The sequence below is a fragment of the Trachymyrmex septentrionalis genome, unplaced genomic scaffold (assembly GCF_001594115.1).
Source record: "Trachymyrmex septentrionalis isolate Tsep2-gDNA-1 unplaced genomic scaffold, Tsep1.0 scaffold40, whole genome shotgun sequence".
NCBI classification, from domain to species: domain Eukaryota; kingdom Metazoa; phylum Arthropoda; class Insecta; order Hymenoptera; family Formicidae; genus Trachymyrmex; species Trachymyrmex septentrionalis.
The window spans coordinates 2,407,553-2,419,713 of NW_017305569.1; the positions used below are offsets into that span (position 1 = coordinate 2,407,553).

Sequence of the window (12,161 nt, forward strand, 5' to 3'; positions counted from 1 at the left end):
ATAACTATGTAAAATTATCAGAAGTTAATCAAGATGGAAAATTTATGATATTTAAATATAATATCTAAAATGACTTTATGGTAGTGATCACCTACTTCAACTAATTATTGATTTGATAAATAATTATTTACTGATATTTATGATCTGACTTGAATTACAATAAATTTTTTGATCTATTTGCTCAATCCAACAAGAAGCTCAAGTGCGATTTTATCATAATTTCTGAATATGACATTATGATAAATGGTTTGCGCTTCAAGTCTCTGATACACATTTTATACGTAACCATCTCTCATATATAAATAATAACAACTAAAAGGCGGTCTAGGAATCTTTCACTTACACGTATTACGCGTAATTAAGTATGACCGATATGAGCGGGATACTTGGTGTTAGTCGACTCGTTTGAGCGAAAACGAAACTGAATAACACGTTCGTAAGTGTGGTGGCTATGCGATCAACTAACCACCGTATAGCTTACCATGTTCCGACAGAAACTTCCTAGGTGCCTGTGGAGGGTGTAACTTGCCTGGCGGTATCTTTCGTAAGCTTTCGTTGATCGGCGGAGGTGATCTAAGCCGCTCAATCATGAAAGGGCAGGGCCGGGTGGGCCATGAAAATAGCGCACTTTAGAGAACTCTGGGCGAGTTCTACGGAACGGTTGGCGTGCCAGAAGAGATTTACAGTCTCCGCACCGGAAAAGGTACCAAGAGGGCGGCCGGTGGAAGAATGGTTTCCGGTGAACGTAGCTCATAGTCCAGGCGCTTATACACATTCACAGCGACCGATATACGTATGCCGACGTCTACAGAACTAATGCTGAACCGTATAATAGACACGCTCGGATACGTGCTTGCATGCCAGAAGGATTTGTATCTAAAACAGATTCCGCGCCTGCATATATCAGAGTGCATTGCGTACGGCAAGAGACTTGAGGTACATTCGAGGAAATCAAGGTATTTTTTACCCGAAGGGAGACTTCTCCAAGCGTTTCCATCCGTCGGAAGTCGCCGGTTCCATACTTAACACCACACGCGATTCTTGCTGTGTACGCTCTCGCTCTTCCGACGGCTTGTGCCGTGTTGCTTCAGTCGCTTGGGAAGTGTTTGCGAGAAGATATACAATGGAGGATTGTTTGATTTGGAATTGTTAGAATGTACTGCGGAGCAAGTGTATAAAGCACAGTTTTAATTAAATGAACTATGCATCACCGTGATTACGGCTGAATTGGGCGAACATCACTTTGTAAATGTATAGCTCTTGCTGTAAATTCCGCGTGTCTCAAACGATTCAAAAATATACATTTTTCTAAGAAAGTAAAATTCACTCGCGCCTTGTCCTACCTTAGAATTGTGCCTTCTACTTCCCCTTTGTCGCACCGATTCTTCGACACACGAAGGGGAGTCGACTAACCGAACCCCGAGCAACTAAGATCATAACGCGCAACGGCGGCATGAGCACTGTTACTCATTTCGCGAAACGTACGGTCTGTTTACGCCGGCGATTACACGCGAGGCTAGGAGTTAAAGTGTTAAAGAGATTCCAGCTTTTGTTCGTTCCGCGTTCGGGCGTGAACCACGTGTCGGTTATGGTCGAGCCTGCTATTTCTCCGCGGACGATCCCTTCAATCAGGAATTACGTACAACACGCATGGTGCCCACCGCCGCCGCCACCGCCGTCGCATGTGTACGGCTTACAACTCGCGGCTTACACCTTTCGAACACAATTTTCATAATGATATGCGAGAGCAAGAGAGCGGCTGCTGCATGACTCCACCTAACAGAGTGGATCACACGGCAGATGACCACCGGTCCCCAACATTATACACCTCTGAAACCAATATTCTTCGGGGATAATGAACGTCCCGGTAGGCGAAACGTCTACCACCGTGTCAACTGTGCGCACAATATTGACATTGTGCATTGTCGTCGTCATCAGAACGGTGCGATGGTTAAAAAAAGAAAGAGAGAGCCTTGAACACAGGAAAGTGCAACGAACTCCGCCGGCCGGTCAAATTGCTACCTTCTTCAGCACACCCTCCTTATTGCGGCTCTAGTTCCGTCGTGGAAAATCACTTTGAGAGAGTTTCCGGAATTGGATTTAAAAGGAAACATTTGTGATTGGAACGTATGACGATCGATGTACTCGAAGGGTTAGAGAAGAAGGAATTTAAGATTAAACTTTTATTCATGCATATTTGATATATGATAATCCGCTTTTTGAATTTTATTAAGAAATAAATCTGCGTCTACATGGAAAGAATGATTTTAAAAACAATACGAAATTGAACGTTGATAAGAATAAATCTAATTAATCCTTTCGTGACCAGTGGAACATATGTATGTGTCCCATTTATTATAAAATGTTGATTAATGAAAATTACAAAAAGAAATTAAATCGGACATAAAAGGTTAAGTGGAAGTTAGTGTTTAAGTATTTCTATATGAATTTTTTTATATACCTACGTATCTGGTTTGAAAATCACACGCCAAAATCTTTTTCGATTTTGAAACGTAATTATGAGCAGAATCAAAATAGTACATAGTATCACTTATTGACATGCAATTTAACAATTTTTTATACTATAATAAACATCTTTATAAGAATATTAATAATTTGGTGTTAATGATAATCTTAAGAATGCTTTTGCTAAAGTGTCTAAAAATTTAGATACCAATTTGAAAATAATTTTATTAATTATCAAAATAATATGTAAAACATTATGAACAATACTGCAAAAGTTTTGATGTTCTGGTAATTATTTTGAGCGTCTTATATACGCGTAATTATTTTGATAGTCAATAAAATTATTTTCTTTACCTAGCTAAATTTTTAGATATTTTAACAAAACTGTTTTTTCTGTGTATTGATTTGTTGCATTGAAAGTTAATTTGTGATTTCTAAAGCACTAAAAATAAGAGGAATATTGAATTTAAAAATTTGCGAGACCACTTACATTTAAAATAATCAAAAGATTCCACGACGGAAATAATTACATAAATAAAGTATAACGACGCTGGTGCGTCTGATAATTTTCAATTATTTTTGATATTTTATTAGTACGATAAGTGTCTTGGTAATATTATCCGATACCGTATTGAAATGGAAGATGCCCCGTGTCAGCTTATAATAAGATAGCGCATTTACGTTTTGCAGACAAAATATCAAACTATCGACTTTTCTCTGCCCGCCGCGAAACTAGCGGCCTTGATCGCTTCACGTAGGAAGTTCATGACCGTGATCCAGGAAGATTGCATCCGAGTCTGCGGGCGGACTCGGCTGGAATACAGCGAGATTCTCACGCGAGTTTCCGCGTGCAGGCGTACCGCACGCGTACCTCGCATCACGAAGCTCTCGGCCATCGTTTTTCTTGCTGCGCGTGCAGCTTTCGGAATATCGTGGTGCTCCGCTCTACGGTTCGGTGCCTATCAATCACTTGACGCATGGTCCGACAATAAGACTCCTCGAAAGAGAGAGAGCTATTATCCTGCCAGACTCTGGTGATGCACGACCTCCGGGCCTCGATACTGGACCTCGAGTCCTCGCCAAATGACTGTGAACTGCACGAAAATTTCACAACGTTTTGCGAAATAGCTAGAACAAAACTTTGACGCGATTGTAACATGATAGAGAATTTCGCATGTTATGTTTTACGTATTTATTTCGATGCCAGTGAATAATATAATTTATTATTAGTATAGTTAATTTAAAAGAACTTTTTTTCATTAAAATTTAATTTAAAGAATTTTAAAGAATCTGTAAGAGATGCACAATCTATCATACACATATATTTACATTTTCTAATATTTAAATATATATGGTACAAAAATATTTACGTAGTTATATTCGATATTTTTAGAAAATTTTTTTGGGTTGTTTATTTTAAAATCGATATATTACATGAAATACATCATGAAAGTCTCCTTAAAATGGATGGAGTAATATCGGTAAAAGTACATGTTGGGGAGGGAAGAGAATTATGATGGGCTCTCAGGAAGCTTCACGTTCGTATTAAATCTCAGGCAAGTACGACGGCATAATGAAAAATCCGACAGTAGACATAAGTCAGAGCCGTCGCGAGGAAGAGCGATCGGGCTTGTTCTCCTCGTGAATATTCATCGATCTCTGCCGCGTTATACAATGGCAGGACTGAGAGCGGCGAGGAAAGAACGAGATTCCGCACTATTAGTGCGGAAAGAACGTCCGCAACGATAAGATATTCTCTGCTCGTATAACATGTCCCGATCCTCGTGGAACAATATTAGAATCTTTGTCGATACTTTCTGTATATATCATTTCTTTAATAAATAGACATAGTCTTCGCTACTATCCTTAAATTTTGTCAATCGCCCTCTGCATATTATTTAAATTATCGTAAACCTCAATATGTTTAAAATAATTAATTGACTGTTGCACTGTTTTTACTACATTTTATACATACAATATCCATATAAATATTTTATTATTTTTAATATATGCTTAAATATTAAAGAATCCACTTATCTTAATGTCTCAATACGTGAAGAATCGTATAAATATTTTTTTTGGAGTAGTAGTTTTTTGAAAATTTCTCAAGTTCTCGAAGTAATAGCGGGATTCAAGGCGATTCTTGAAGAATCGCGTGACAAGCTAGCATCCGTGTATCCTCGAGGGAGGAAAACTCGTACATATGTTGGTGTGCATGTAACCGAAAGGCGCACGTATGTACAGTTCCAAGATCTATCGTTGCGTATAGGAGCGCATGCTACGTACTCGCCGACGGTGCGAATCGTCACGAATGCAAGTATGTACAACGAAAGCTAGAAACCAACAGCGGGGAATTCACGAATCACGCGACACGTGTTGTTCCTGAGGTTAATTTCCTCTTATGTGTGTATGTGTGTGTGTGTGTGTGTGTGTCCACGTTCATTTTATTAATTCTATTAAAAATTCGTAGAAAAAAAACTCGCCGCATCGCGGAATTGCTTGTCAATTATTCATTATCATGGCACTTTATTGCATTCTTTACAGCAGCATTCCTCTGCACGGTTGGATACACAAGATTCATCTTCAATTTTTTATCGAATTTTATTCCCCTTCGGATTGCCACTCTCATACGGTATATCAAAAGTTTCCTTACTTTATATGCTTTACATTTTTATCAATAAAGATACATATATTTGTATTGTTACCATTAAATTCGTTAATATGGTTTAAAGAAAAATTTGTTACAATATGTTTATTTTTATGTATATTTTTATAATACTTTTATACAATATCCACGTGAAAATAATCATCAAAAGCGAATTTAACGTTGCTGCGGCGTAACGTTGCTACATCATTGTTAGAATGTTTTAAAATATTTCTTGCTTTTTAGAATGTATTGTGTAGCATCGAAGGGTTAATAGAAATGTTGTAAATGTAAATGAAAAATTTTACCAATTTTGCAATAAAGAATGAATTTCGATATTACGTTCGTTAAAGAATAGAGATATTAAATCAAATGTGTATATCGTACGTACATATGTAAAATAATAAGCTTTATTGAGAAAAAATGACTAAAGGCTATACGTCGGGCAATTTTATTGCATTTCTTGTTCACTCTTAGTGTTACTCACGGGGTATAGTTTTCTTCGAAATGACATGCAAATGCAATAGGTATCCAAGGCGAGTCTGGTTTTTCAGGGCGTTACCCTCAGAAATTCTGGTCGGTTGGTTGGTCGATGCAGAACGTCGAGGGCGGTGCATCTGTCGGCGGAAGATTTATATCCTGAGGCCGAGGTTACTTCTACCCATTCCCGACTCGCGGTCGTGCTGGGCAAAAAGCCAAACTTCGTTTTGGAATTCGTAAATTGACGCCTTAAAAAAATCGTCCCTTACATTATGGATGAAAATGTTCTAACAGATTTACTTGTATATTTAAGCGTATTATATCATAGTCGAAGTATTAAGTCAATAAATGTATGCACTTATTGCAGTCTGCTGTAGTCGATGTATATATTTACTAAAATTAAGACTTTAACTCTAATATATAATTATTTAAGTTCAACTAGTTATAAGTCGGATAACCAGTAATACTAATTACAACTCGAAATAAAGCTAACAATATGAATCGGATGAAATCATGTTTACTTGCATACGCAAAACATGCACGAGAATATTTTCAACGATTAAACAGAAACCTATAAGAACGCCTATTAGCAAATTGGACGACAGTCTGTGTTCATTACGATCCCAGGAAAGTAATTAACTAGCACTCAATTAATTATACAATATATTTATGGCTATCGTTTTGCGGCACGCGAAGCATGACGTCGTATTTTAATACTTTGTGGATCACACGATAGAGATTCGAATGCAGATACGTGTGTTATAGAATTAAATATGGTTTAGTGTCGATATTAATACATAATTCTTATGCTAAATAGTAAGTAAAATAATAAATGCAAAAATTCGCACGTTAATTGTATGCAATGAATTATTAATCTATTCTTATACACTAAACAAGTGTTTCATCATATAAGTTGAGCTTGAATAAGGCAAAGTGAATAAATTCAATGTTAAAAAATATGCAATTAAAGAACACAACGCGCGCGCAATATTATATATTCATAGGAAATAATAATTATGATTTGAGAAGGAGTTGAAATCCAATGATCCCGCTGATCCTTTCTGCAGTATACGAACACCGGCATTAACATTACCATGGCGCGTTTCAAAATGGAGGATTCCGGCTCGGCGAGAAAACGATACGATGCGCGGCGCGATTATAACTCGGCCGCGAGGGCCGTCGGGTCTATCAAAACCCGCTCGGCTATATATCAATGCCATCTATACGTATAATTTTGATGTCGACTGGCTCTTGGTTTTATTTGCCACGCGTAAAAGTGAAGGCGTACGCGCTGCAATGCGAGATTTGATGTTAGGTAGACGTAGCACTGCACTTTGTTCCATTCTTTTATACGTCGATCCAGTCCTTTCGAGAGAGGTGATGGAATAGACATACCAAAGAAAGCCTTTGGCTTGTAACTCGTTATTATTGTTCAATACATCAACACATGAAACATGAAGAAAAAGAAAATTAATGATTATTGATTATCTGTCTAAGTTATCTACTGTTAGATATTAAAAGAGCAACAGTAAGCTAATTTCTTAGGTTAAATAACATTTTGTTATATTTAACTTCTATGTGTGTCAAAATGTAAATCAATCAATTTCTGTAGTTGAATTGCTTAGTAAACGTCGTCCATATTAATATATGTGCATTTGGTAAATAAGAAACTAAACTTTAAGTTAAATTAAATACATTTCTTAAGTTAAACTGTTTTATCTCATTGTTGTAGTTAATTAAAATTAAAGACTTATTGAGAATAGGAGCAGTGACGACCTACAGAAATTATGAAAAATAACTCAAGTTGAGTATAATTTGGCATTATGAATTTAACGATGTTTAAAATTTCAATAACTTAGGGCTACATGTGAGAAATACGATTATGTTTACATCGTTACATTTCATATTCGCATACAGACATGGCGACTTATCGTCACATTGCTATATTTTATTTGCAATCCAACGATCATCGTTATTATACAGTTTAGCTAACTGGAGGCCGATTAACTAAACATGAAAAATACATAGCGCATGATCGAGGAAGAACACTATTGGCAGTTAAATGATATGGTATTACATGAAAGTAATAAATGTCACATTGTGATTTAATGGCCCTGTAATTTTGATCACTTAGTGTAATAACTGTCGCTGTATTACAAGTTATAAAGATGTAAGCAGCGCAGTGTCAATCGGTGTTTCTTTTTATTGACTTTTATTTATCGAAATATTATATCTTTTGACACTTTTCCTTTGGTAAAATTAAATTTATACGATCGTGTGTACCCAACACTTCGAAGAACTGCACCATAAAGATCTAAATAGCACATGCCAACTTTTAGGTTTCCTCTTGCTATGATTTTTATTTGTACATCAAAATGCAATTTATGAATCTCTTGACATTTTTACTCTGGTAACATTAAATTTATATGGTCACATATATCCAACTTTTTGAAGAAACGTCATAATTTCTTTGTAGGAGTCTCTTCTGTAAATTTTTAAATAAGCTTCCATCAATTTTGTTATGTCGCCATTGTGACCAGTGTCATGACGTTCGTAGAATACGTATATACGTTTCAACAATATTCTTTCCCGCCATTTTGTAAGGTCTCGAAGGACCAGGGCGCGGGCGAAGATGCCCATACACCACGCGTTCTTCTTGCGCCGAGATCGGTAATAACCCAATAAATCAGGGTACCCCAGCCGGTGCAATTACGTTCCGTGGCTGAACCCAACCCCTCTCGTAAATATTGCCCTCTGCGCACCGACGTAGCATCTTCGCCAGGTCCACCGTCGTTTCTTCCTCTCTTAGTTTTCACTTCTTTTTTTTACAACGGTCTCTCACGACCCCGCCGCAACGCAGGGGATCTTTCTCGTGTGCACTACGCCGCGCTGGGGTTGTCGACGATACTCGTGCCTCATCCCCCTCGCGAGCATCTCGTTCGTGTTCTTTTATTACCGCCCGCCGTTCTCTTCCCGCACGCGGACACTATCGAGGAACCATGGGAACCGTCGTGCCGTGGAGTGCTCGAATCCTTTTTGGGGGGTTTAATTGCCACTGTGCGATCTGTTAATTCGCGAGTGTCAGCTTGAGAAAGCGAACCGAGAAGCGAGAGGGAGGATTTATCTTTCCACCGTCGACAGCATCGACGTGAAGATTCTACGGAGTGCGTGTTCGTGAAAATATGGGGGTCGGAACGCGATGGACAAGAATGTGTCTGGGCCCTACGAGTGAGCCGTAGAAAAGCAAAATAGCGAGAGAACCGAGATGATTTTATTCTACAGTGTGTGTGTGTGTGTTAAATAAAAAGGAATCAGTATAAATTAAAACTAAGATCATTGACAATATATTGCTATATCTATGTTTAGCAAAATTTATTTTACAACTGAATTGAGTTTTTCTTTATTGAGATTAGGACTGTTGTTCCTATTTAAAAGTATAATACAATCAGCACGAAAGAAAACTTTGAACATTTGTAAAATAAACGTTCTGTTGAACGGGATCAATTTCCTAAAATGTTTCGTGTTGTTTGATATTAAACTGATATATATTGAACTGACTCGCGAAAGACATAATTAATAAAGTATTAATAATAAATAATGTACAATTATACAATATTAATATATACACATTTGTCATATTTTCTTAAAATTATATTAAGAAAAGCTATCATGGTTTTGAATCTTTTTAATCTATACTTTTCACCTCTTTCTAACAATGACTTCGTCAGATGCAGCTCTGATGAACATTTGCACAATTATCTTTCAGGGTGGAGGAGGAACTACGAGAAGGGTCTCCTACTTATGGCGTTTTCCGAAAATTGTCGCCAACATGCGATGCCGTGCACGCTCCACACATGGCATATGACAGGTATACCATCACAGAAACGCAATTCTATCAATTTCGCCATTCTCGAAGGGGCAGAAGATGCGCGTTCGTTACTTTTGACAGCTGGCCCACATTATTACGCCAATAATACATCATCGTCGCGCAACGATCTGTTTGTTAGGGTGTTCATGACGAAGTACATTAAGTAGGAAAGCGTAAAAACGACACGAGGCAAATTACACCGTTTGGCCGCACTGAAATTTGCACGAAAAAGATGAACGGTTGACTGATGTCGCAAACGATGTAGCCGAAATGGTCTGCATTGCTCCACAATTATTGAGACAATTGAGCACCGTACGACACGCGAGTGTAAATAACACGACAGTTCCAGCTTATAGTACAAGTTGGAAAGGTGTGGATAGGCACTGAATACCGTAAAACTTGCGTAACCCTTTAGTCTTACACGAATTAGCTGCTTTGCTTTATTATCTCTAGGCTTGCTAAGACGATTAGAGCGTTATGTATCGTATACATTTGTTTGATAATGTCAAGAACTTTTGCAATACTGCAATAATCCCTTCATAGTTAATATCACGCAAATAATATACAGTAAGTACTCTGGGCGATTGTTGACGGAATGAAAGTGACATTATCGTTTCAATGACAATCGTTCTCGATCATTGTTCTTCCCTCAAGGATATCTTCGTAATATTTCTAGTTTATTATGTTAATCTCTGAGATTTTGATATTTATACATTTGTTAATCAAAGTTTTTTTTTTTTTATTATTTGTATACCTCCTATTTACTTTGTGTATACACATCTTGCTGTTGATTGCAATAAATCCCTTTGTTACAGAATAGGTACATATTTTTTTATCGTTGCGAATAGCTGTTGAGAAAATGGAATAGTGATGGTATGCCTTTCTAGAGCGCTTTAGTTCGCCATCGGCATTTTGGCGTTAGGCGATAAATCTCGAGGTGAGTGGGCTTTAGAAGCCCTCGCCGTGTTAGAAAAGAAGAAAGTAAAATGCGAAAACGAGGGAATGCGCGCTGCCAATAGATTTACGAGGCCATCCGTCTTTGTAGTACGCACTCGATGCTCACGCTCGCGATAAAAGCACAGCTCATCTACGCGTGTATGTACATGTGCGTTTGTGCGCACGTCACGTATACACAAGTACGTACGATTCTAGAGGAACGGTTCGTTATTATAACCCACGGGGCGTAATTGTTTCCAAGGAACCGACATGGAGAAGACCTTGCCTGAGAACCAGAGATATTAGCGCTCTTTCTACAGGACCTTTCAGTAATAATGCCAGTAGTCACGATCACTTTGCTTCATTCTAAGTAGCTGTAGCAGCAAGGAAAGAACAACAAACTAGAATTTGCGATCGATATCACGATTGTGAAGTGCCGGTATCATAAAAAGGATGGCTGTAAAAAAAAAAAGAGCGTGATTATACGATATATGCACTTAGGAATAAAATTATTGATCCAATTCGCGCTTAGCTACTTTTATTTTTGTTAAGCTTAAAAGCTCAATCATAATTTTTAAAATTACGAAAGAAACGCAAGGATAAAGTTGAGCGAAACGAATTAAAATGATTGATTAATTGACTTACTTAAACTCATTCATCTTTTAGCACTTGTTTAACTTGTTTAACTTGTTTAACTTATCAAAATGCACAGAGAAGTATGTTAATACGAGCTATAATGTAAATTCGACAAAGTTATAATCACGAAACGGTAACATGGTTCTATTTAAATACGATGGCAAGTACTGGTATAACATAAGAGAGTGATAACACAATGGCGCGTGAGCTTCATAGAGTTTTGTTCAATTTAAATTTGGAAAGTTGCAAATACACGTGATGATTCTGACGGCACCGATATCGGTGAGACCTTGCTTGAAAATGTCGTGATATTAGTTGGCTTCCGCGGGAAGCTCGAATGATAGTGCCGCTAGTCACGACTACCGCGGTCGATTGTAATCTAGCGAGTTCGAAGGAAGTCCACAGTTGTATTTTTATCAGTGATCATGCAAAGTTGCCTTTTTTAGAAGCGTGCAGCGTCGCAAACCTTAAGCTTATCGGCGGTTTATTCGAACCTCATGTAAGGTAATAACGCCGAAAGTAATCAAATGAAATAGGCGATCTGCGAAATTAAATTATTAGAAACACGCCAAGCAAACGATGATGTTAACATGTCTGATTGAATTTGTTACCCGTTGAGATGGAATGATGTATTAAATTATATGAAATTCGTGATATAAATCAGCAGCGATTAATTTTATTTGCTTCCAGATTTACCCCGCGCGATGAAGATTAAAAGGATCCACATGTTTTAAGATCGCAGCTGGAAGATTATCCTTGGAAGAGCTTTTTTCCGATGGTGGCGATTACATAATTAATCGAATAATATGCAAATCTCTTCGTAATAATATCCGCCGAACTATTAATCAAATTCTAGATTACCGCGCAGTTTCCATCACGAAAAGATGAAGAAAAACTCAATTAATTGCGTAATGTTATGCATTCGAAAAGCATATTATTATACATTCCGAACGAATGTCATCATGCCATTAATGATTTTTTTAATAAACGGAAATATATTAATAAAACAATGTTTGTAGAAAAATATCTTCATACTATACGAGGAGATTTAAAGCCATCGAACATGATCCAAAACGTAATGTATAAGTCACGAATCTTTCTAGCTTTCCCTCGCTGTTTATTATTTTCTCG

The 12,161-nt window shown here is 37.4% G+C and overlaps 1 protein-coding gene across 1 annotated transcript in view; it reads left to right on the forward strand.

Moving 5' to 3' along the window:
* LOC108750963 overlaps nt 1-12,020 on the forward strand; it is a 22,840-nt gene extending 10,820 nt beyond the window's left edge. The window contains exons 3-4 of the mRNA XM_018490845.1: nt 9,357-9,458; nt 11,721-12,020. Of these exons, the coding sequence (XP_018346347.1) occupies nt 9,357-9,458; nt 11,721-11,745 (127 nt within the window). The 3' untranslated portion in view covers nt 11,746-12,020. The remainder of the gene's footprint in view (nt 1-9,356; nt 9,459-11,720) is intronic.
* The last annotated feature ends 141 nt before the right edge of the window (nt 12,021-12,161 follow it).